The 25,888-nt window shown below is 39.2% G+C and overlaps 1 protein-coding gene across 1 annotated transcript in view; it reads right to left on the bottom strand.

The window, feature by feature from the left end:
- The window catches only part of PTPN9 (protein tyrosine phosphatase non-receptor type 9), a 72,480-nt gene that overhangs the window by 16,381 nt on the left and 30,211 nt on the right, over positions 1–25,888 (bottom strand). The window contains exons 2-7 of the mRNA XM_061158955.1: positions 22,373–22,516; positions 18,852–18,941; positions 18,010–18,134; positions 12,548–12,653; positions 3,376–3,486; positions 1,274–1,602 (exon numbers count right to left, since the gene is read on the bottom strand). Of these exons, the coding sequence (XP_061014938.1) occupies positions 1,274–1,602; positions 3,376–3,486; positions 12,548–12,653; positions 18,010–18,134; positions 18,852–18,941; positions 22,373–22,516 (905 nt within the window). The remainder of the gene's footprint in view (positions 1–1,273; positions 1,603–3,375; positions 3,487–12,547; positions 12,654–18,009; positions 18,135–18,851; positions 18,942–22,372; positions 22,517–25,888) is intronic.

Genomic DNA, 25,888 nt, shown 5'->3' with positions numbered 1-25,888 from the left:
ATGATGCAAAGGGACAATCCAAACACACTTTTTGAACGTGGTGAAGGGGAACCATGGTAGAAATGACACCTTACGGACCCCTCAGCAGAAGCACCAGAGCAGGGTCAAGAATTCCCAGAACAAGGGTGCACCCTCTGCTCTGGCTGGGAAAAAGACTGGACACATACAGGGGTCGAGAACTGGTAAGGAAGAACACTCTCCCTGCATGATACAGGCTCTGCTTTCTCTTGCTCTCCCTTTTTTCCCCTGATTTTTCTTTGCATTCTGGTTTTGCTTATTGATTTTTTTTTTCTCAATTGCTTCTTCTCTCTTACCTTCCTTATCTGTTTCCTAACTCGTTATTTTTCTCTTTCTTTTCCTTCTCTCTCTTTCCTCACTCTTTGCATACTTTTTTTTACAGCACACTGACTAAGCTAGAGAGGAATTACAAGGGGAGAGAGGTACTCACAGATTCCTAAAACACTTAAGCTATAAAATAATCAGTGGATATCAGCGAGTCTAACATAAAATATTACAAACAGGAAAACTGAGGTATAAAGTAGAGAAATAACTTAAGTCACAGAGGACATTTTTGGCTAAGCTGGAACTTGAGCCTGAGACCCACTGGAGACAGCTTCCTTAATTTTCAACAAACAGATCTCAAAACTTGGAGGAAAAGAAGTTTTTGCTGCAGCCAATGAAAACATATTAAGATAAAGGACAGCAGCAGTAAGAGAAATGATCTGTGCTCTACTGCCAACAATAGTCATCAAGTAGTTACAAATGAGTTATAGAATTTAGGTAGAAGGAAAATCCCACAGGCTAAATTTATAAGAGGCAACTCTTCTCTCTTACTGACTGTGGGTTATTTTAAATGAACCAGTACTCCACCTCAGAAAGTAATATAATACTATAAACACTCTAGGCAGAAGCTGCTCCAAAGCAAGGACCAAAGATCACACTCAGAACAAGAATCAACAGCCTAACTTTTGGGCCTCTATTTTTTTTTCCCCTAAAAGCACTCGCATATCAGGAAAACATCAAAAAATGCATCCTTTAGTACACAGTTTCTCCATTGTTACCAAAGACGTTCAGAAACTTCATAGCATATGCTGTCGGCAACAAGCACCAAGAGGTGCCTCTTTCTGGATGAGAGAAACCATGATTCTAGGTGAAAGCGGTGCTCCTTAACCTAAGGAAGAGCCTCTCTTAAGAAGTGAGGTGTGGAAGGTGTACCAACGCGTGTCACAAGCATCTTGAAACGTTATTCCTGGCCCAAACCTTCCCTACTTACATGGAACAGTGGAAAGTACCAACTGGGTTCTCACGACGGATGTCTTCATACTCCTCGTATATCCCCCGCTTCTGCCTGGTGCTAACATAGTCCATCAACTCCTGGATGGTCATGGCATGGGGGTCTGGGACATGCACTGAGTCCCAGTCTAAGGCCGGAGGGAGGGAGAACAGGATGATCTCATCGAAGGGGTCTGGGTGGCCATTCATCTGGGATAGAAACTGGAAATTCCAAGTGGCAAGGTCAATTTTGACATATCCACCAAGGTTTTCCGGGAGGCACTCTCTGGGCAGGTGCTGGGTGACCTCAGACGTCTTCAGTATCTGAATCTAGAAGGTCAGAGAGAACCATGTGAGTCTGTGGGGAGGGAAGGGCATACAGACAGTGAAGGTAAAGAACCAAAGTACTTCGAAGAATGAGATAAGATTGGCTTGAAACACCTGGTATACTTAGAAAAGACGTAAATGCAATTTCATCTGTTTAACATTGAAATCCTAGAATTTCCCAGGAAAGGTTTGATTTCCCACAATGTATACCAAATTCATTCCTGGAATTAGGGGCCCTGTTATAAACATAAAGGTAGGTATAGAGAACCAAGGCTTTACACTATATACAAGGGTTTCCAGTTCCATCTCATGTGGGTCCTGGCCTTTTTGACTACTAAGAATGCACAGGAAGTGGTTGTTTTTGTCAACCCCATACTACGGTAACCAATTCTAAGCCTGTTAGCTTGTCCTTTACTCACAGCTTGCTATGGATGTTCTCAAAAATAGATTTCTAAATGAAAGCAAGACTAGACCAGTCACCCAGAGGCAAGGAAGCCCAGGAAAAATGCTAGGGAAGTAACTATAATACTCAATTCCTCTCTTTGCTGCCATAGTGGACACAGCCATATTGGACCAAATTAGCCTAGTTGGTTCTTTTTGAAATCTGTGTGGAATGGGATGTTTGCTGCTGCTTCTTCCTAGAATGCCTTCTTTTTCTCTATGGCCTCCTCAAGGACCAGCTTATAGCTCACCTCTTCTGTGAAGCCGTCCCTGATTGTCTGAGGCAATATTCTCCTCTGTGTTCTCGTAGAGTCACAGTCTTCTGAACATGTGTTGTCCCCTTTCACAACCATGAGCTCCACAGGAGTAAGGGCTATGTCACTCAAGTTTTAATTCCCAGGGCTCAGAACATGGAATGTAAAGGTGCTCAATATATTTTGAGCTTACACATGCATGTATACACTTGTATAAAATTCAAGCCTTAAGAACTTGCCCAAGGAGTCCTCTCAAAGAGTCACCTGGGAGAGTACCTCTCCTACTCTGGGGTCATTAAGTCCCTAAGCTTCTACAAAACAAAGTGTCTTTAGTTTTTTCCCTCCAACCCAAGTTGCCTCAGCTACAAAGATCTGTATTGTTAGTATTCATATGATCTCATATTAAAAAAAAAAAAATCCTCTGATAATATTTTACATTATTATCTTATTCTAGTATATCAATGTTTCCTATACCCTTTCTTCTAAGGGTGAGAAAAGAATGAGTGAATGACTGAAACCATAATCTTTCTGTCATGGAATATTCTGGGAATGATAATAGAATTAAGATGATGTTAGACAACACTTTTGAAGTTAGGAAGCAACAAGTTGTTTTAAGAGAAAATGCCAGGAGTAAAAAGAGTCTGAGATTCTCCTTTACCACCCTGGTGGTCAACAGACTGAGTGGTACTTCCAGTTGAACAAAATCAAATACCAGCTCAATTGATGTAATTATATCAGAAGCTGTACAAGTCTAAATTTGGGAAGTAGTAGCTATCTCTAAGTTACTCAAGAGACACATTTCTTCGATACTAGCTGCATGCAAAGTACTATATAGAGGGGAACTGCCCAAATTATGCCCAGGTCCAAACTTCAAGGAACTTGTAGTATAGTCAAAAAGGCAACCTGTACTGAGCTGAGTAAAGAATAAAGCAGAAAATGTAAGTGAACACACTAACAGAAGCAGGAAGAGAAACAAACCAGGAAGGCTTTTGAAGGTAGAGAATTAATTGGCAAGCTTCAACAGCAGAGATGGAACTGTATCTACCCCACCTCCAAATAAAATAAAGTTAGCTTGCCTTACCCTCTCCCGAACTTTATCCTTCAGAAGAAGGCTGATGATGGAATACGGCACTCGGAACCATATGGGTGCTCCCACAATCAGCACTTTCTTCAAACGAGCTGGGAAAGCTCCCTGTGGAGAACACGTGTGTGTGTTAGTCACTCAGTCGTGTCTGACTCTTTGTGACCGCATGAACTGCAGCCTGCCAGGCTCCTCTGTCCATACAATTCTCTCAGCAAAAATACTGGAGGGGGTTGCCATGCCCTTCTCCAGGGGATCTTCCTGACCCAGGAATCAAACCCGGGTCTCCTGCATTGCAGGCAGATTCTTTACCATCTGAGCCACCAGGCAAGCCCTGTGGAGAACACATACAAGGATTTAAAGACACCAATTAGGGCACTTCAACAGTGCCTAGTGGGACCTTTGATTGTTTAAATCCAAAACTTAGGTTTTCTGCTCTTTTCACCATTCTTACCCAGCAGGGGGAGTCTACAGCCTAATTCAGATTTCACTTAGTGGCTAGAGAAAAAGTAGTTAAAAAGAAAGAAACGAAAGCAACTGAAAAGTCCATCAACAGAGGAATGGATAAAGATGCGGTACATATATACAATGGAATATTACTCAGCCATTAAAAAGAACAAAATAATGCCATTAGGAGCAACATGGATGGACCAAGAGATTCTCATACTGAGTGGTCAGACACAAAGACAAATATATTACTTATATGTGGAATTAAAAAAACAAAAGGGTACAAATGAACTTATTCACAAAACAGAAGAAAAGCCATGGATATAGAAAACAAACTTACAACAAAACCCACCACAATATTGTAAAGTAATTAGCCTCCAACTAAAAAAGATAAATGAAAAAAATAAAAAATAAAATAGATTAGATTAAAAAAAAAAAAAGAAAGAAAATAAACCTATGGTTACTAGGGGGTAAGGGTGGAGGAGGGATAAATTGGGAGATTGGGATTGACACAAACACAATACTATATATAAAACATACAACTGATTCACTTTGCGGTTCACCTGAAACACAGCATTATAAACCAACTACAGTTCAATTAAGTTCAAAAAAAGAAATTAAAAGCTGATTTACCGTTCAAAGTAATCATATTATGCAGAGATGGGGGCAAAAGTTAGCCTGGGACACCTAAGATTTATAGGTGAGTATGCTGGAATCCACACACTGAAATGCATGGGCTTTGAGTTATTTGATCTGGATCCACCTAACAACTGAGAATGACTTCAGAACTTTTGGTTACATTAGTAAGTAAGATATACCCTAAAGATTCTCAAGTATCCCTGCAGATCTGAAAGAGGAATCTCAAAGGAAACAGATGAGTTCCTCCTTACCTTTTTTTCCTGTGATTATATTCCCCTGATCACATGAGTTCTCTATGAATTTTATTGTCAGTACACCACATTTTCAAAGAAACTCTTATTTGTGAAGCAAATAAATAAAAAAGTAGTAATATTATGTTCTTGTCTATACAAGCTTTATAGATCAAAACTACTCTAACTGTTCTTGTCAGCATACATGTATGCATCCTTATGTTCTAATTATTAAAACTTTAAGGAACAATTAGATCAAAAATAAAATGAACATGAAACATTTCTCATAATCTTTCCTTTATATTGATATCTGTGTGTTTATAATCATTTTCCACTCATCTCTTATCTATTTATATATTTACTCAGTCAGTCAATCAATATGATCTCCTGGGTATGAAGACAAATGAGGTCTAAAAGAAAGGAGACACCCTGATCTGCAGAAGGCATAAGAATTAAAAATTATTTCTTTTTAAGCCACAGCTCTTTGTTTCATTTAGTTTCTCAACATTCCAGTCCTGTTCATACGCTGGGGTAATGAGTAATACTGTCCTTCTATTGGGAAGAAATTATTCCCAGCTATATAATAGTATTTTAAAGTACTGTAATAGCATTTTAAAATATGAAAGATAAATATGAGAAAATCAGCCACCCTATAAATAATAATCACCATAAAAGTATAATGGTAAAAAAGCCTCTGGTTTATAACAGTATTTGTACACAAAAAGCACCATCTCTCTCCCTATATGATACTGGTCTTACAAAAAAGATGATTTATCCCTGGAGTTTACTATGTTTATACATATAAACATGCACATTTTTAAGCCTGAGAATATACATCGTAAGAAACATGTAAGACATGTAGTTTTTAAATTTTATTGAAAGACATAACAAAAGACTTCAAAAAATCCATAAAACAAAGCATTCCTGGACAGGTGAAGATGAGGCTGAAAGTCAATTCTCCTTAAATTAATTCACTATATCCAAATTAAATCCCAAAGTGTCTTATCTACCAGAGCTTGAGTGAATGACTCTAATGTTCATCTAATCAAAAGATGATTTTTTAAAAGCATTTTCTCAACAGATTTACAATTCTGAAAAAGTGATTATCTCTGTGGAATGTCACTGGGGTGTGTGAAGGAAGGGTTAGAGACTTTTCCTTAAATTACCTTTTTTTCTGTTTTTATAATTTAAAAAAAGGTATAATGTTTGTTTTTAGCATGCATGTTATATACCAGTAAAAATTTAAATAAAAGCACACAAAAGTGCATGTAAAATAATAAAAGTGTAAAAATAGTCAAAATAATTTTTAGAAATAAAAGAATACAGGGAAGCTTATCCTATAAAATGTTAAACTTCATTACAAGGCTACAATAAATTAAAAAAGTGAATATGTTGGTCTGGATGCCTAGATCAATAGAACAGGGAGTCCAGAAATAGACACACTTACCATATGAAAATTTAGTATAAGATAAAGGTGTTACCCGAAGTAAGTAGGGAAAAAAGTGTATTAGTTAACAAATGTCACCAAGACAGCTATTTGAAAACAAATTATTTTGTCCATAATATTATGTACTGTGCATATTATTAAATGTAAAATATGTAATACAGTATAGTAAAACTATAATGAAAAATTAAGAAAACATAGTACTATGACAAGACACCATCATGTTGAACAAATTATAAACTGCAAAAATGCTGGTAACACATACTTAATAATATTTCTAATATTCTTAATAACAAATCTTGCAAATCAATGAGACAAACACTTCAACAGAAAAGTGGGTAGAATATATAAGCAGAAAAATTTTTTTAAAGAAATACTGATGTTAAACGTGAAAATAAGTTAAAGTTCATCAGTAATAAAAAAAAACAAATAAAGATATGGATATGATTAAAATCCAAATAATAAATGATGATGAGAATCTAGAAAACAAGGATGTTGATGGGAGTACAAATCTGAACTAAGTTTTTAGAGGACTATTTGGCAGTATTTATCAAATTTTAAATGTGCCTACATTTTGACCATAAATATCTGCTTACAGAAATTTATCCTGAGGAAATAATTGACCAAATATACAAAAATAAATGTAAAACGATGTTCACTGAAGCCTTTATAACAACACAAAAAAATAAAATAAACATTTTTTCTGCTTGGTATATCAACAACAGGAACACTTTTTGCAAGCGACTTCTCTGGTGTTCCCAGTGGCTAAGAATCTGCCTGACAATGCAGCGGTGCTGCTAAGTCACTTCAGTCATGTCTGACTCTTTGCGACCCCATGGACTGTAGTCCACCAGGCTCCTCAATCCATGAGATTCTCTAGGCAAGAATACTGGAGTGGGTTGCCATGCCCTCGTCCAGGGGATCTTTCCAACCCAGGGATCGAACTGATGTCTCATTATGTCTCCTGCATTAGCAACCAGGTTCTTTACCACTAGCACCACCTGGGAAGCTGGACAATGAAGGGGGACATGGGTTCAATCCCTGGTCTGGGAAGATCCCACATTCTGGGGAGCAGTTAAGCTTAGGTGTCGCAACTAGTGAGCCTGTGTGCGGCAAATACCGAAGCCCCCCAGGCCCTACAGCCTGTGCTCTGCAACAAGAGAAGTCACAGCAATGAGAAGCCCACATGCCACAACAAAGAGTAGCCCCCACTTGCAGCAACTAGAGAAAGCCCACTCAGCAATGAAGACCCAGCACAGAAAAAAACAAAAACTGTGCAACCATTAAAAAAAGTGAGCGAAAAAATGAGCTAAGAGCTGTATGTATTGACATATAAAGATGACAAAAATACACCGTTAAGTAAAAAAATGACAAATTACAACTGCTGCATATAATATGCCATACTTGTAAAGAAAAAAAAAGTATCCTCATCCCATATGTATGTATACCTATATACACATGTACACATTTTAAAAGCTTGGACATACATACACTAAGTTCTTTAAACTGATAATTTTCAAGGGGTGGAATTATAAGTAATAGCTCTGTACTTACTGGAGAAGGAAATGGCAACCTACTCCAGTACTCTTGCCTGGAGAATCCCATGGACGGCGGAGACTGGTGGGCTGCAGTCCATGGGGTCGCTGGGAGTTGGACACACCTGAGCGACTTCACTTTCACTTTTCACTTTCATGCATTGGAGAAGGAAATGGCAACCCACTCCAGTGTTCTTGCCTGGAGAATCCCAGGGACGGGGGAGCCTGGTGGGCTACCGTCTATGGGGTCACACAGAGTCAGACATGACTAAAGCAACTTAGCAGCAGCAGCAGCTGTACTTATTAATTGTATTACCTTCAGCAAGTTCTTGTATTTTCTAGGCCTAAGTTTCTAGATCTACAAAATGGGTACAATGATAGTAATAGCCATCACAACTCACGGGAATGATATCAGGATTAATTGAGGATTAATGATATCAGGATTAATTAATTTAAAGCATGAAGTTAGAACTGTATTCAAAACATTCAGTAAGTGTTAACAAATATTACTTTTTAAGTGTCAGCATTAATAAATTTTCTGAAAATTAATGTACTTTTAGTCATATATTTCTCTCTTTTTTAAACTCACTCATTTATTTATTTTCGGCTGCACTTGGCTTTCTTTGCTGCAGCATGTGGGCTTTCTCTAGTGGCAGCAAGTAGGGGCTACTCTCTAGTTGTGGAGCGCGGGATCTAGAGCGCTGACTCAGGAGACGTGGTGCACAGGCTTAGTTTCCCCACAGCATGTGGAATCCTTCTGAACCAGGGATCGAACCTGTGTCCCCTGCACTGGCCGGCAGACTCTTAACCACTGGACCACTAGGGAAGTCCAAGTCAAGTATTTCATAATCAGAAAAATAAACATTTATTCTTTGGGCTAGACAAATTCTACATTGTCTAGTAAAGATAAATTTCACACTGTATGGTTTAAATTGTTCATCTAAAACAATAGTTAAGAATCCATATGATGGCAACTAAAATAGGTTATGACATTTTAAAATTTAAAACAAGGATTACTCCTAAGAAAGTTACCAAGATGGGGAGAATCTATTCAGAGCAACTTAGGAAGTCAAAGATTATTTATACTTTTATTATAGTGTCGTATTTTCATCCAAATCCTCACCACAGTAACTACTGGAAATTAATTCACACTGAATAGAAATCTAAAGTGTGAGACTGTGCATTAAAGATAAACTTCTATTTATAACTTTCATAAGAATGAGGATGGTAGGGGACTGCATTTAAAATTTTATCTATTCCTCATGATGAGCAACAAGTCACTAAAGAGAACATATAGATATATGGATTTTAAGGCAACCAAACTTATTTCATTCTGTTTGAATTTATATAACAAAACATCTACAGTATTTTCATTATTTTGCAGCAAATAAAGGAGGACATACAAACAGCAAAAGAACATTTGAAGAAAAAGATATAATGTTTTTAAGGAATTCAAACAACAAAAAAAGGATACTATTATTTTAAAATTCTATACTTAAAAAAGAAGAAAAATTATAGAATGCATTACTGGGATAGTTAAAGGAAACAGATACTCTTATTTGTTGGTGACAATGTAAATTTCTTTTCCACTTTTATTGAGGGTAACCTAGTGATGTATAAAGAGAGACACAAGAATATTCATAATCTTTAGCCAAATAATCCAACTCTAAGAAATATTTTCTTAAAATAATTTAAGAGAAAGAGCGAAAATAATCATAATAGCATTATTTAAACCTGAAAACAATCTGAATAATACAGAAAGATGGTTAGATAGTTAAAATTGTCTATGATATATTAACTTACCAAGTTATTGTGACTCTGTTAAAACTGACAAGTAAAAGGCCTATGTTGTGGAGAGGCTATTTAGTATGCAAAACTGGAAAAAAAAAAAATAGCTATCCATATGGGAAAAAAGTCAGATTCCTACATCTCATACCATACTCTAAAATCAACTCCAGATGGATTAAGGTCTTAAATGACAAAAACAAAATTTTAAACTTTTAAAAGAAAATAGCTCCTCAAAAAATTAAATGTAGAATCACCATATGATCTAACAATTCCACATGTAGGCATACACACCAAAGAATTGAAAGCAAGGACTCAAACAGATGCTGTAACACCAACGTCCACAGCAGCAGCATTCACAATAGCCCAAACATGGAAACAACCCAACTGTCCTTCGACAGATGAATGGATTAACAACACACGGTATATACATATGACAGAATATTTCAGCCTTCAGAAGGAATGAAATTCTGATACATGCTACAATACAGACGAACCTTAAAAATATTAGGCTAAGTGAAATAAAATAGACACAAAGGACAAATATTGCAAGATTCCATTTACATGAGGACCTAAAATAGGCAAATTCATAGAGACAGAAAGTAGAAGAGAGGTTACCGGGGACTGTGGGGTGGAGTGGGGATATACTGTTTAGTGAGCACTGAGTTTCTGTGTGGGATGATGAACAGTTTTGAAAATGGATAGTGGTAATGGGTTGCATTGCGAATTTACTTAATGCTACTGAACTGTACACTCAAAATCGTTACAACAGTAACCACAAGATTGTGTATAAGTGTATATTTTATCACAATAAAAAATTAATTAAAAAATTAATACACATGGTGGAACCAGTGGTAGAGCAGTAAAAAAGAAATATTTAATATTATTTTTCTGACTTTGGAATAGGGAAGGACTTATGATGCAAAATGTATTAAGCAGAAATTAAACACAGACACATTTAACCATATTAAAATGAAGAACTTTTGTTAGTCAAAAGGACTCTACAAAAAGTGAAAAAGCAAGCTATAAACTGAGTATATATATGTATACAGATGTGTATGTATGTATACAGATGTGTATGTATGTACGTACATACAAGTGTGTGTGTGTGTGTTAGTTGCTCACTTGTGTCTGACTCTTTGTGACCCTATGGACTGTAGTCCACCAGGCTCCTCTATCCATGAGATTCTCCAGGCAAGTATACTGGAGTGGGTTGTCACGCCCTTGTCCAGGGGATGTTTCCGACCCAGGGATTAAACCTGGGTATCCTGCATTGCAGGCAGATTCTTTACCCTCTGAGCTACCAGGGAAGCCTGACATATACACAAAGAGATTAGTACTAATATATAAACAACTACATAAATGGATGATAGGAAAATGGGTAAAAGTCATAAATAGGCACTGTGCAGAAGAAAACATAAATGGCCAATAAATACATGAAGAGATACTTAATCTCACTAATAAGAGAGATTTTGAGTTATATCACAAGATACCATTTTATACCTGTTGATTGGGAAAATAAGAAGTATGACATTATCATGTATTGGAGAGGATGTGGAAAATTTACACATGGCAGGTAGGCACAACCATTCTGAAAAACAATTAAACACTACCTTATAAAACTGCATCTTCCCAGGCCTTATGACCCAGTAACTCTACTCCTAGAGGTATACTCTAGAGCATTTTCAGTGGGGGTGGTATCAACCCCAAAGGGTGAAATTAGTTCTGAGAAGACCGGGAATGGGAAAAACGGTCCAAACATACATGCTCTCTTTGCACATAAAGCACAGATGTACATTCTGCCTTAGAGATATTCTTTCACACATGCACCAGAAGACATGTATAAGAATGTTCACAGCAGCACTGTCCATAATATTAATAGCAAAAATCAGAAAACCACCCAAGGAGCCATCAATAGAAGTGGATAAACAAAATGGTATATTCACCAATGGATGAGGAATTAAAAGGCATGAATCCTTCAACCATCAATTAAAAAGGAATGAATATCAGCTACAAACCACACTAGCAATTTTAGCAACACAGTGTGAGTGTAAAGATGCAAGTCCCAGTGAACAACATGCAGTATAATATTCTTTTTATATAATTTCTGCTGTAAAGAAAGCTGTAGTAGTAAACAAACACTTGTAAACATCCAGTTCCACAGTACTCCCAAGTGAGGTACTAGAACAAAGACCACACAGACTCCTGGGTGAATGTTTTTCCCACTGCAGGTTGTCATGCAGCAGGTCCTGAAATCAGTTCAGTAAGTCATGACTCACACTTTAAAAATATGATATAGAACAGAATAATCAAAATGACTATACAGAGTAAAGTAAAGGTAAAGTCTGTCTTATGAAACATTTTTAATTTTGTTTTATAAATTGCACACAAAGATCTTTACACCTATATTCTTGGATTCTGAAATCTAAACATCTCTGAAACCACTGGTTTCTATTGTTAGTCTGGTGCAAAAATCCATGCGACAGCAAACTCTGACCTGAAATTTCATAGGCTGTTTATAACCTTTGCTCTTCTCCACTCATTATGAATAATACATTTCATTGCAGAAATATTTGATACTAGAGTGACATACATACCATATTATCTTTTAAAGTTCAAAATATTAAATAACACCTCTGGACCTAAGAGTTTGAGATAAGAGAATAAGAAACTATCTCTGTATATAACTTTATATGTATGTGTAGAGTTAGTGTACATATACTTTTGTGAACTAAATTACAATGGAAAACATGGTTCTGATTAGACTAAGACAGAAAGTCTGAAAATCACTGGCTAGGTTACATTTCTCAAGACAATGACCATCCCTAGCCTTCATTAATTTTTATTCTACAAAACTCTGAAAAAGAGACATCCCACCTTTACAACTCATTGTTCCTGTGCATTTTAATTCTTCCCACTTTACTTTTAAGACTGTTTCTTATTCTGAGGAAGCAGATATTGGTCATCACTTATAGGTGACCTTTACATTGAACATAATTCTGAAGTTTACATCATTCCTAAATCTCACAAAGAATAGAAAAAAGGAACCATTGAAGGAGGGTTGAAAGGGTCCTCTCACAGCCCTTCCTTACCTTTAGCAAGTTTAGGACTTTCTTGCCAAGATCCAGCTCAAAGTTGGTATAATTAGAACCGCACATGTCATAGATAAACACCAGTCCATTCCTCTGAGTTTCAAAGCTGTAAACCAATCATTGAACAAAAATATTTATAAGTAATAAGATGGATGAGGCAGATTGAAAACCTGGGTCAAAAACAAAGAACACAGAGAGTGTGGGACACATATGGGACCGAAATAACTGTCTTCCCTAAACACCAGCCTTACAAAGAATTTATAATAAGATATACATATTTGGACTTTGACCCTATTTCCTGGCAGAGTTCCTATAACTTAGAATTTCCTAGGAAAGCAAGGAAGGTATCCATTGCTATATTAATGAGGTGACCCTTGGAATGCTCTTAGGACATCTAAGGATGGAGGCTGTTTGCCAGAGGAACCAACCACGTGATTAGAAAGGGTTGGAACTTCTAGTCCCACCCTCCCACACCCAGGAAGAGGACTGGCGCTGGAGACTGAACTCAGTCACCAATGGCCAATGATTTAATCAATCATGCCTTGCAATGAATGAAGCCTTCATAAAACGCCAAAAGGATACGATTTGGAGAATTTCCAGGTTGATGAACACATGAACACACGCAGATGAACACATGTAGCCCTCTCAGGGAGGGCATGGAAGCCCCATGCCCCTTTCCCTATACCTTTACCTCTATGCATCTCTTCCATCTAGGGGCTTCCCTGGTGGCTCAGATAGTAAAGCATCTGCCTGCAATGCAGGAGACCTGGGTTCGATCCCTGGGTAGGGAAGATCCCCTGGAGAAGGAAATGGCAACCCACTCCAGTACTATTGCCTGGAGAATTCCATGGACGGAGGAGCCTGGTAGGCTACAGTCCATGGGGTCACAAAGAGTCAGACATGGTTCAGCGACTTCCTCTCAGAGAGGGCATGGAAGCTCCATGCCCCTTTCCCCAAACCTTTCCCTCTATGCATCTCTTCCATTTGGCTGTTCCTAAATTATACCCTCTTATAATAAACTGGTAACATACTAAGTACAATGTTTGAGTTCTATAAACTGCTCCAGCAAATTAATCAAACCCAAGGAGGGGGCACTGGAACCTTTGACCTATGATCAGAAGCAGAGATGACAACCTGGACTTGCCACTGATGTCTGAAGGGACAGTCTTTTAGGACTGAACCCTTAACTTGTCTAATCTGAGGCTATCTCCAGGTATATAGTGTCAGAGTTGAGTTGAACTGCCAAATGCCCAGTTCTTGGGGGAAAACTCCTTGACAATATGGAGGAAAAAACCCACATGTTGGAAATGGAATTATACTTATTGAGGCATATTTATCCAGATTCATGAAGTACTAAACTCATAGTCTGAGAATGTTTCAGAGCAACTAGGTTATCAAAATTTGAACTGTTTTCTCCTTTATCTCTGAATCTGACTATCCAAATTCTGTACCATACTATGTTTAACTCAAAAAGTTTCCTCTTCCATGAAGGTCTCCCTGATAATTGTCACCAAATGTACTACCGTCGTTCACACCCCTTGAAGCCCCACAAACCTTTCTGTGGATTTTTCTAGCGTCTCTTAATGTACTCCTATTTTGTGTAGCGATCTCATTCTCTCCTAGAGGGCAAAAACATGTTTTGTTCCCCTCATTACCCTCCACAGTCCACAGCACAGTTCTTGCAAATATAATGAATGGTCACAGAATTGTAATTCAGTGGCCTCGAAGCCCATCACTAAGAAAACACTGTGGGCCTATGAAAAACTGTAAACAAAATTCTAAACTCAATGATGATATATTTTTCTCTTATGACTTTAATGAAGTAAGAGAAAAACCTACTAATGGTCTTTGGGAGGCATCTTAAAAAGTAGATAAAGAGCTGGTGGGCCTATTCCCAGATGGAAGTTAGGAACAAAAAATATCACTTGGTCCAATCTCCTTAATTCCTAAAGTTGTACTCTTCCACCAAGCCCGATCTTTACCTGCTTCTGATCTGTACACCTAAATGACTGTTAGAAATAAATTATCTGATTGGACTATTCACAGATGATAGCAATAGTTTTCACATGTATTTATATTCAAGAAAACTTTTTGACACAAAACAAATTCCTGAAATCAGGAATCTCAGTGTTACTTTGTATCCTTATTTTTTGTTTCTGGCATTACCTCCTGGAAACCTCCATAACTTCATCCTTTCAACAGAATCCAAGTCAGAAGCACCTATCCATGAAGTAGCACTTCAAAAATCTCTGAAGTAGAACCAAGCTTCTACCGCAGACTTAATTTCAAATGGCCCCTCACATGTTAAAGTGAGAGCTATATCTTGTCTCATTCTTTCACAACCCTAGAGAGACTAATTTACCAAGATCAAAGATGCTGTTAAATGAGTGGCCCAGCACTGAGTAGACTGCCCACATCTACAGATTTCCCTTCTCTCCACACCAAACTAGAAGAATTACAGGTTTTCCCCCTCACAGCTCCAGCCTGTGGCGGGGGATTGAAACAAGGAGAAATCAGCACCAGAGGAAACAGAATTTAATAAAAGAAGTTATAGTGCATAATGATGCAGATTCTATATTCCTAGACCTAAAACTGCTCATCCTTTGAAGGCATATGAAATACAAATGCAGTAGCATTTTTACTTCCCTGGGTACAGAATATAAGGTTTATCATTCAATAACAACAATAATTCCCTAAGGACAACTGCTTCCCTACCCTACTGAGATTGATTCCTGGACTAGGATATAACTGGCAACACCAACAAGACTACCGCTACCTCTGGCATTTGCTTCAAAATAATCAGAGGTAAAAGGGTGGGTGAGGGACTATCAACAAAACAAGACTGGCTTCAGATCATTGTGAAAGAAGATGAATGACAGGCATGTGAAAGTTGATGATACGATTTCCTCTCCACCATAGGGATTTGGGAATTTTCCATCATATAATGTTGAAAAGAAGGTTTCCTGTCCTCCTAGAGCTTACCATCCAGTGGTAGGTTAAAAAAAAAAAAAAAAAAAAGAAAAGCATGAGATAAATGATATCATAAGGTTCAGTTCAGTCGCTCAGTCTTATCCGATTCTTTGTGACCCCATGAACCGCAGCATGCCAGGCCTCCCTGTCCATCACCAACTCCTGGAGTTTACTCAAACTCACGTCCATCGAGTCGGTGATGCCATCCGGCCATCTCAACCTCTGTCGTCCCCTTCTCCTCCTGCCCCCAATCCCTCCCAGCATCAGTGTCTTTTCTAATGAGTCAACTTTTCACATGAGGTGGCCAAAGTATTGGAGTTTCAGCTTCAGCATCAGTCCTTCCAATGAACACTCAGGACTGATCTCCTTTAGGATGGACTGGTTGATCTCCTTGCAGTCCAAGGGACTCTCAAGCGTCTTCTCCAACACCACAGTTCAAAAGCATCAATTCTTCGTGTTCAGCTTTCTTCAAAAACTGAAGAGGAACTAAAAAGCCTCTTGATGAAAGTGAAAGAGGAGAGTGAAAAAGTTGGCTTAAAGCTCAACATTCAGAAAACTAAGATCATGGCATCTGGTCCCATCACTTCATGGCAAATAGATGGGGAAACAGTGGAAACAGTGTCAGACTTAATTTTCTTGGGCTCCAAAATCACTGCACATGGTGATTGCAGCCATGAAATTAAAAGATGCTTACTCCTTGGAAGGAAAGTTATGACCAACCTAGATAGCATATTAAAAAGCAGAGACATTACTTTGCCAACAAAGGTCCGTCTAGTCAAGGCTATGGTTTTTCCAGTGGTCATGTATGGATGTGAGAGTTGGACTGGATGTATGATTAAATACAAAATGATTGGTATTAGTAATAACTGCTATTAAAGTCAGAGTAGAAAGAATTTTATGATTGGTTGGAAGGGTGAGGGAGCCAGGCACAGAAATTGGGCCTTCATGGAAGGGCAAGATTTAGTGAAGAGAAAGGGTTTCCTCCTCTTCCATTCTGGTTCAAGGTAACAAAGGAAAACAAAAATTTCTACTCACTGGTAGAATATTTCATTTAGGGGAAAAAAAGGGCTCACATTTATTTAGCTTACATGCACCCTCTGAAAAATGAGGAGTCACCTAGGATTTTTAAGAAAGTGATGGAGATCATGAGAACAAAGTTTTAATTGCGTTTACCTGTGTGGTATTCCTATGGGATTCAATACTCTCACTGGAAAAAGCAAGCTTTGGTCACTGTCATGCCTGTATGAAAGCTCTGACTCTAAGCTGCTCAAAGAGGAAGCCAATGCTAAATTTCCTGGTAAAAGAGCCTTCCACTCAACCCCCTGAGGTAAAGAAACATTTCAAAGGGAATTCTATTCCAGAAATTATGTCTGAAGAACAATCATAAGAAAGAAGAACTGAGAAATCCTTTCTCCTTAGTAACTTCTCTTTTTTAGAATAATGCTGTGGGTGAGGTTTGGATGTGTCTCCCCCTGAACACCACCAGCAGAAGCTAAGTAAATGAAAGTAACATTAACAAGGCAGCAGCCAAGTGAACGAGACACAGAGCCCCACCTCAGAAAATCCTTCAGCTGTCCCCATCCTCTAAGAACAGAAGTATGACTGAAGTGCATAGCTGCCTCTCACGATCTCCAGGTTCAGCCCTCGATTTATCACTTCTAACCCAGAGGACCAGTCAACGACACTGGGAGCAATAACACACTGTAAATGGTGAGCACCAGGGAAAAAAGGATGTAAAAGAGAAAAATAGCATAGTAGGAGTACAGATAGTTCTGACTAAGAGGGAAGAAACCAGGATCTTAGACTTAGTTCAATCAATATGTGATGACTGCAAAAAAGCCACAAAACTTCCTGGGGCCTAAGTTTCTTTGTCTATAGAACAGTAATAATACTATTTACCTAAGGGCAGGAATGGAGACATGACCCAAGCTGGTTCTTTTGGCTTATAGAGGAGCCTGGTGGACTACAGTCCATGGGATTGCAAAGAATCAGATACGACTGAGCGACTGAACACACAGCACACTTATTTATAAAGATGATTCTGCTTAACTTATGCTCTTGGACTCCTCTCTCCTGAATGCTGATTCTCAAAATCCTTGGCATTATTCTACTTTTACAGATAAAGAAACTGAGGCTCCAGAGGGTTTTGAAAACCAGGGGAAAATGGTCATAAAGAACCAGCACAGGTCATCTTACCTTCACACTCTTTCAATAAGTAATTCTCAGTACACTAAGAATGGCTAGTTAATTAGCTTTCTTAGCTTCTGTTACCCTGAAATAGAGCCAAGCAGGTAAGGATGCAAAATACCCATCATCTTGATAGTACCTGGAAACAGGCCAGGCCCTTAAGGACATGGAGTGTTTTCTATTCATAGCACTGCCTAAGGCACATCCTAGGAGCATGGTGAATGCACTGCTGAGTTTAATCAAATCAAATACTGTCACTTTCCCATCTGGATGTAGAACACCCAAAAGATAATGTTCAAGCTCACCTATCCACAGCTCTGTCCAGCAAGTAAAACAGTGCCTGAAGTACCACATGTTGGACTGACTTGTGGGGATGATGTAATCTGGCAGTGAAGAGGGCGATAGAGGCTCCTGTTGGGTCCCGAACATTCTAAAGCAAACAAAACAAGAAATATTTAGATACCAAATAGAAAAATCACAGAAATCACTGAGGCTTCTTATAGCCTGGACAAAGGTTTACCATAAAGAGCACAGATAATAATACTACTCTGACTTGCATCAATTGCTCCAGAAAAGGAAAAAAGCTTTTTAATCATCCCATGTCTGACTCTCAGCACTCCCAGGATCATATTCCTATGGTAGGAAAAAACCACATTCTCTTAACTCTTTAAGTACAGAGAAATTAAATTAAATAATGGCCTATATTGGCTGCCTAGCTAATTTCCCAGGCAGGATAGCGAAGAAAAAGCAACAGGAGAAAACCACAGAATACAACCATGGTTTCCATGCTCTGCCTTAAAAGTACATTGGATACTTACCTGAAAGGTTGTGGTCTCTAAGTGGAGAGAACTTACGTTAAATAAAGAAGGACAGGGCTCTGACACACCATATACACCTCCCAAAGGTCTTGACTGACCTCAATGGACCAATGAAGAAACTTTTCTAAAACTACTATACAACTGAGTTTCAATTATTTCAATTATTACTAGACTAACTTTATGCCAAACTTCACAGCTGTTTTGCATCTATTCCCCACTATTAAGACTCTCTAGATTCAGGAAAAGATATCTAGGAACAAAGTCCAAAGAGAGTAATAGCTATAAAAGGAAATAAAGAAATGTTACAAGAGGGTTTCATAAATACTCACTAAGATGGTGAATTTTCCACTAAGGATCTCAGAACGGAGAGGTTCCTCATGAGGTTTCAGCTTCACAATGCCCTCCTTCCTTCGTGTTTCCTAAAAATAAAACAAGATAAATTAATATAAAAATACTGTATATTCATGACAGCTTTATGTAACCACCAAATCTCAGAGATAAGGGATTTTAGAAATCAGCTTACTGAATCAGGAATTCCTTTAGTAACCTTCCTCTAGGCCAACTGTTAGCAGAATTCTTGTCCAGTGCTATCTTACTAGCCCATCAGAGCTTAGGATCTCTCCTTTGAATCAGTGAGAAGCCTAACCCTGAAGACCAACCAATATATATCAATCATTAGAGTGCAAAGCTAAACTTCTTAAACATGCAGCAGCACTGATACTAAAATATGCACCTAAACTGTCTGGAAGCACATATCTTAACACCTCATCCAGGCTTAGGCCTCTCCTGTCTTAAACAGGAGCCATCCCCCGCCCCCTTAGTATCCTCTGCAACAATAGCTACCATGCTGCTGCTGCGGCTAAGTCGCTCCAGCCGTGTCCGACTCTGTTTGACCCCCCATAGAATGGCAGCCCACCAGGCTCCCCCGTCCATGGGATTCTCCAGGCAAGAACACTGGAGTGGGTTGCCATTTCCTTCTCCAATGCATGAAAGTGAAAAGTGAAAGTGAAGTCACTCAGTCGAGTCCGACTCTTAGCGACCCCATGGACTGCAGCCTACCTGGCTCCTCCATCCATGGGATTTTCCAGGCAAGAGGACTGGAGTGGGGTGCCATTGCCATGACCTCATTTTAATTCATCTTCACAGTCAGATTCTTCAAGCTCACCCTCAGCTCCCTCAACACTCATTCAATCACATTCTCATTTCCTCCCAGTCTAACCATACCACCCAGAGCTCCTGCTCCAGTGACTAGGACCAGTGCGCATCTTCAGTCCTCCTTTAATAAGGTTGACCACTCACATTCTCTTTTTCCTAAGAGATTCTCTGTTTTTTATTTTTTAAAAAAATACTCTCTTGGTTCTTCTATTTCTTCAGCTACTCCTCCTAAGACTCTTTTGTGGGCTATCACTCATGTATTCACTCATTTCACTCACTGACTCATGCATTCACTCTGTCAATATTTGTAGAGCAAGTATTATGTGCCAGGCACTGAGCTAAGTGTTAAGAACACTGTGGTGAATACAAAACTAGGTCTCTGTTCACATTCTTCCCCAATTTATCCCAAAATCAAATTCAAATGCCTGCAGAGACAAGGCAGCAGGTGAAGACAGTATGTATGCTGGAATCACAGGAGAGTGCATGTCTTACTTAAACCATGAAAAAAAATTTTTTTTTTTAAGGCATTTTATTTTATTATTTTTTTTTTATTAGTTGGAGGCTAATTACTTCACAACATTTCAGTGGGTTTTGTCATACATTGATATGAATCAGCCATGGATTTACACGTATTCCCCATCCCGATCCCCCCTCCCACCTCCCTCTCCACCCGATTCCTCCGGGTCTTCCCAGTGCACCAGGCCGGAGCACTTGTCTCATGCATCCCACCTGGGCTGGTGATCTGTTTCACCCTTGATAATATACATGCTGTTCTTTCAAAACATCCCACCCTCACCTTCTCCCACAGAGTTCAAAAGTCTGTTCTGTATTTCTGTGTCTCTTTTTCTGTTTTGCATATAGGGTTATCATTACCATCTTTCTAAATTCCATATATACGTGTTAGTATGCTGTAATGTTCTTTATCTTTCTGGCTTACTTCACTCTGTATAAGGGGCTCCAGTTTCATCCATCTCATTAGGACTGATTCAAATGAATTCTTTTTAACGGCTGAGTAATATTCCATGGTGTATATGTACCACAGCTTCCTTATCCATTCATCTGCTGATGGGCATCTAGGTTGCTTCCATGTCCTGGCTATTATAAACAGTGCTGCGATGAACATTGGGGTGCACGTGTCTCTTTCGGATCTGGTTTCCTCAGTGTGTATGCCCAGAAGTGGGATTGCTGGGTCATATGGCAGTTCTATTTCCAGTTTTTTAAGAAATCTTCACACTGTTTTCCATAGCGGCTGTACTAGTTTGCATTCCCACCAACAGTGTAAGAGGGTTCCCTTTTCTCCACACCCTCTCCAGCATTTATTGCTTGTAGACTTTTGGATAGCAGCCATCCTGACTGGCGTGTAATGGTACCTCATTGTTTAAACCATGAAAATTTAACTTTAACATACAATACTGAGAAAAAAGCAAAAAGTATGAAATGATGTTCTGCTCTACACACATCCCTACTCCTCACTCTCTCCCCAGATGCCCACCCCCATTCTCATGGCTCCAATATTTAGCTGCAGTATTCTACTCTGGGCACTCTGAAGTCTCTACTTCCAGTCCAGCCTTCTTTCCCAAACCCTAGACTCATATCTCAACTGCTTAAAGGACATGTCTATTTGGCTATCCCACTGGCACTTCAACCTTAACATGGCCAAATTGAACTCATGGCCTACTCTGTCCACATACCAAAATCCCTTCAGTGTCTCTTAATTAGTAAATCCCACCACCATTTACCACCCTGTTGCCCAAGTCAGAGACCTGGAATCCACTACTCCCCTTTCCTCACACACCAATTTAAGTAACTCTGTTCTATCAATTTCACTTCTGGAATCTACCTACTTTTTCTCTATTCCCGCTAACACTATGCTTAATGACATGACAATCATCTCTCTCCTAGTAAGTACAGCAGCCTTCTAATGGATCTGTCTCCGCTATAGCCCTTCTGATCCATCCTCTAAAGCACAGTGAAAAAATCTTTCCAGAAAGCATATTTGATCAACACATTTTGCTGTTCATACTGCCAATGAATTTCTCTGCCCTTAAAAAAAAGCAGATACTCTCTGATCTGGCCTTGTTTACCTCTGTTGCTCAATCTCCTGCCATACCCCCACCCCTACTGAGCATTTCCGCTCAGCTCAATTTCCCTCTTGCCATCAGGCATCTGAACTTGCTGTTCTCTCTGCCATGCTCCCCCACTGTCCGATTCCTACTCACTCTTCTTACTTTAGAAGTCATTTCCTTTGGGAAAGCTTCCTCGAGTCTCCTTACTGTGCTTTTCACAGAACACAGTTTTGCCCTATCATAGCTTTTCTGTAATTATTTGTTTACTCTCTCTTTCTAAACAGTAATCTCTGCGCCTAGAACATAGTAGGTATATAATAAATACCTGTTGAATAAATGAGTATTGAACAAGATGATCCATAAAATGGGTGTAAGTGAGCTTTAGTTTTAAACTCATAAGCTAATCCCAGTGCCTCTTATCCCCCTCTCCTTTTTTTAAAAATTTATTTAGGGAGAGTCTGAATATCTTCAGAAGGATTTTCTGACTTCAAGGTAGGGCTCGTGGATACTGCTCCACTTTTTTCTTTTTATGGGAGTGGGGAGAAACACCATGTGTACAGACTGGCAGAGACACCAGCAACATAGAGAGCCCAGGTGCCACACAGCAGGTCCAGCTCTGAGCTACGTACTCTGTAGGAGTGAAACAACTCAATGGCGCGGAGCACATCAAACTTCCGGGCCATGAGGAATTTGACGGCCACATTCCAAGAGAGGGGGGAAACGTTGTACTGAACTGTCCACTTGTTAATCTCTTCAAGAAACTGCTTGGTGGCCTGTTTGACAAAGAAAATAAAGAATAATTATTAGAGAATATATTTACAGAAACAAAAAAATAAACAAGAAAAAAAAAAAAACACTTTCTCCAAGCCCAAGCAAGTTTGAACCCCAAGACAGCAAGAAAAAATAAAAGTTGGAAACCGATCTGAAATCAGAAATTATTACAATTCATACAACTCAATGAGGCCAGAAGTCAGAGCCAGGTTCACAGAGCAGGGCTTACTTAGCGCAAGGATATATGAAGAAATAATAATGAAGGTTCCCAAATAAGATGCAAATTACTGGCCCCAAAGCAAAAAAACAACAGAGTTTGTTTTTTGTTGGTTTTGTTTTCTTTTTTTAAAGGCTAAAAAAGAAGTAAAGGGCCCCTCTGAAGGATTATTGCATAATGCACAGGGCAGTAAAGCAGTTCTCAGCTGCTGTTTTGGTCCCGTAAGCCGGTCACACACAGTAAAACAATTAGAAAATGGTTTTGGCTTTGGAATTAGCAATACTGTTGAGGGCAGCAAAACGATTACGACGAATTTAACGAATCTAAAGGCCAACTGCTCTTTGCACTGACTGACCTCACAGGACCTCTCTGCGCTTCATAAAGCAGCCCTCAAAACTGGACACTAGTGGCCAGAGGCTCATTAACAGCTCCTCTGGATAGTGCTCTGAGGGAGGGGTGTGAACGTGGAGAACCTGCTACTGGGGGGAGGGTGGGAAATTTTCATTTACATGGTTTAATCCCAAACTGACAAGATGCCTACTTCCATAATTGTTGCTGTCTTTTAATCCATGTCCTTTTATCCTCCCTCACCCTACTTCTCCTTATGTTTTAACCAGTCTCTGCTCTAGCCAAACCACCCTTCTGTTTCTTCATTTTAGAATAGGATTTACATCAGGATTTTTTGGCATGCATATTCTAAATTGCTAAACATTTTCTATAATGCTACTTGGTCCCTTCTAACCAGAAACTTCTCTCACATATGGATTCCAAAATGTGATCAACTTGATGAGAATTCTGAAATTTAATTGATCAATCAACCCCACAGTTAAGATGTGTTAATTAAACTATTATGTATTTAACTATTTGTTAATATCTAAATGCCAACTGCTATGCTACATATAAGGAATACAAAAATGAGGTTTGCAGCATGTATATTATCCATAGTGAAACAGATCACCAGCCCAGGTGGGATGCATGAGACAAGTGCTCGAGCCTGGTGCACTGGGAAGACCCAGAGGAATCGGGTGGAGAGGGAGGTGGGAGGGGGGATCGGGATGGGGCATACGTATAAATCTATTGCTGATTCATGTCAATGTATGACAAAACCCACTGAAAAAATAAAAAAAATTTAAAAAATGAGGTTTGCTTCAAGAGGCATAAGATTAACCTACTATGTGACCATGGTCTCTAATTTTTCGGTTCAAAAACAGGGGAGAAAGGGTAATAGCAATGACCTATTCAGAGTCTTGGCAACAAGTCCTACCTTGCAAATACAATCCAAATTGCTACATATGTGTTTAAACAAATAGCAAACTAGAGTCCCGGAAGAGTCAGCAATACCTCATACCACAGCCCCAATTTCTAGGAAAGGAAAAAGGCACTTTACAAAGTGGAGCAAAATCTAAGAGGACTGGGGCTGCATCCGAGCTTTAGAACCCTGCAGCTGAGGCAATATACCTCACATCAGCTGGAAAAGGAGGAAACCAGCAAAACTAATCAGACAAAGTGCATAAATAGAAAGAGCCAAGAAATAAAGGCTATGAAGAAAAGCTTTTACAGTCACTTTGGCCCAGAACCACTTGAAGTCAGACCAGAGAAATGAGTCCCAGAGAAGACAACAGGACAAACTTAGAATGCTCCACCAGAAAACAGTTGGAGTTGCCTCTGTGGGATGAGTGGTTAGCATCAGAATGAGGAAAGATGGAAGAGAAACTGGAGCATAAAGATCCCAGAGACAAAACTTCGGGAAAACCGGAAGGTCCCAGGAGATTTTGTAAAGGCTATTTGTTTAACGTATCATCTTTTAAAGCCAGCACTTCTGGGCATCTCTGAAGCTGCCTATAGAATAAAACACCAGAAAAACAGAATATATTTTTCCTCCTTTTCTAATAAAAACAATAAACAGACAAATCAATATCCAGGTAGGAGGGGAAAATATAGTTAGATGACCAGGAGGTGATATGAACGCCACCTGTTAGGATGATTGTTTTTTATTTCTCATATCCCAATGAGCTGACTCATTGGAAAAGACCCTGATGGTGAGAAAGACTAAGCGCAGGAGGAGAAGGGGACGGCAGAGGATGAGACTGTTGGATGGCATCACCAACTCAACGGACATGGGTTTGAGCAAACTCCGGGAGATAGTGATGGACAGAGAGGCCTGGCATGCTGGAGTTCACTCGAAGAGTCGCAAAGAGTCAGACATGACTTACTAACTGAACAACAACAAGAGACATACAGGTTTCACACACTTCCTTCAAGGTACATATTGGCTTCCTTCTTATTAAACTAAGTTCCTTCAAGGTTCTTGATGTCGTGTAGCTCCCAAGAGCTGCTGCCTTGAACTGACCTCTGTTCCCTGCTGGTCAGGATGTTATTCTTGGCTTTAAGCACGGGAACAATTCCTCCAGATTTGGCCCGACTAGGCCTTGCATGAAGAGAGTCCAGTGTCCGATAAACAGAGATGTGGTATTCACAGATACAAATACACACATACACCACCCGTTATGTTCAGCTTCGGATTCACTCTCCGGTATCCCTATTCCTCTGGTGGAAGAGATGAACGTCTTATAGAAGCTAGAAAGGATGACCTTTCAACAACAGCCTCTCTCCAGTTAATCAGATCTTTAACAGCTTCTCTCCAAATAGTTAATCAGATCTCTCCCTCTGTTTAAATAAGGATTTGGCACAACCACTAAGGATAGACCAATTTGTGGTTCTGTTTGTTACCAGAAAAACAAGACGCAGATATTTTAACGAGCAGTACACTCTTCAGAAGGGATCAGTGAAATTCCAGAAATTAATACTCAGTATATTTCCTGGTGAAAGAATGAACTAAGTAAAAGGTGAGTCACAGCTTACAAAATACTTCAGCTCAAGGTCAATGGTTTGAATCTATCTAGGCTTATGAGTAACCACAAGTTGTTAACATCTGGAGGCTAAGGAGTGGTCACAGTTCAAACAGCCTTGGTCTTCCTCTGGGAAAAAGTCTGAACTGATGTGCAGAAAAACTAACCTTGCCACTTATAACCTTCCTCAATCAACTTGTTTAGTATATATATAAGATTTGTTTCAGCATAGTCAAAGCTTATTGTAGGGGAATTCCCTGGTGGTCCAGTGACTGGGCTTTCGTGTTCCCAGTGCAAGGGGCCTTAGG

This window comes from Dama dama, chromosome 13 (assembly GCF_033118175.1).
Source record: "Dama dama isolate Ldn47 chromosome 13, ASM3311817v1, whole genome shotgun sequence".
Taxonomy (NCBI): domain Eukaryota; kingdom Metazoa; phylum Chordata; class Mammalia; order Artiodactyla; family Cervidae; genus Dama; species Dama dama.
This window is presented reverse-complemented; position numbering and strand designations above follow the sequence as displayed.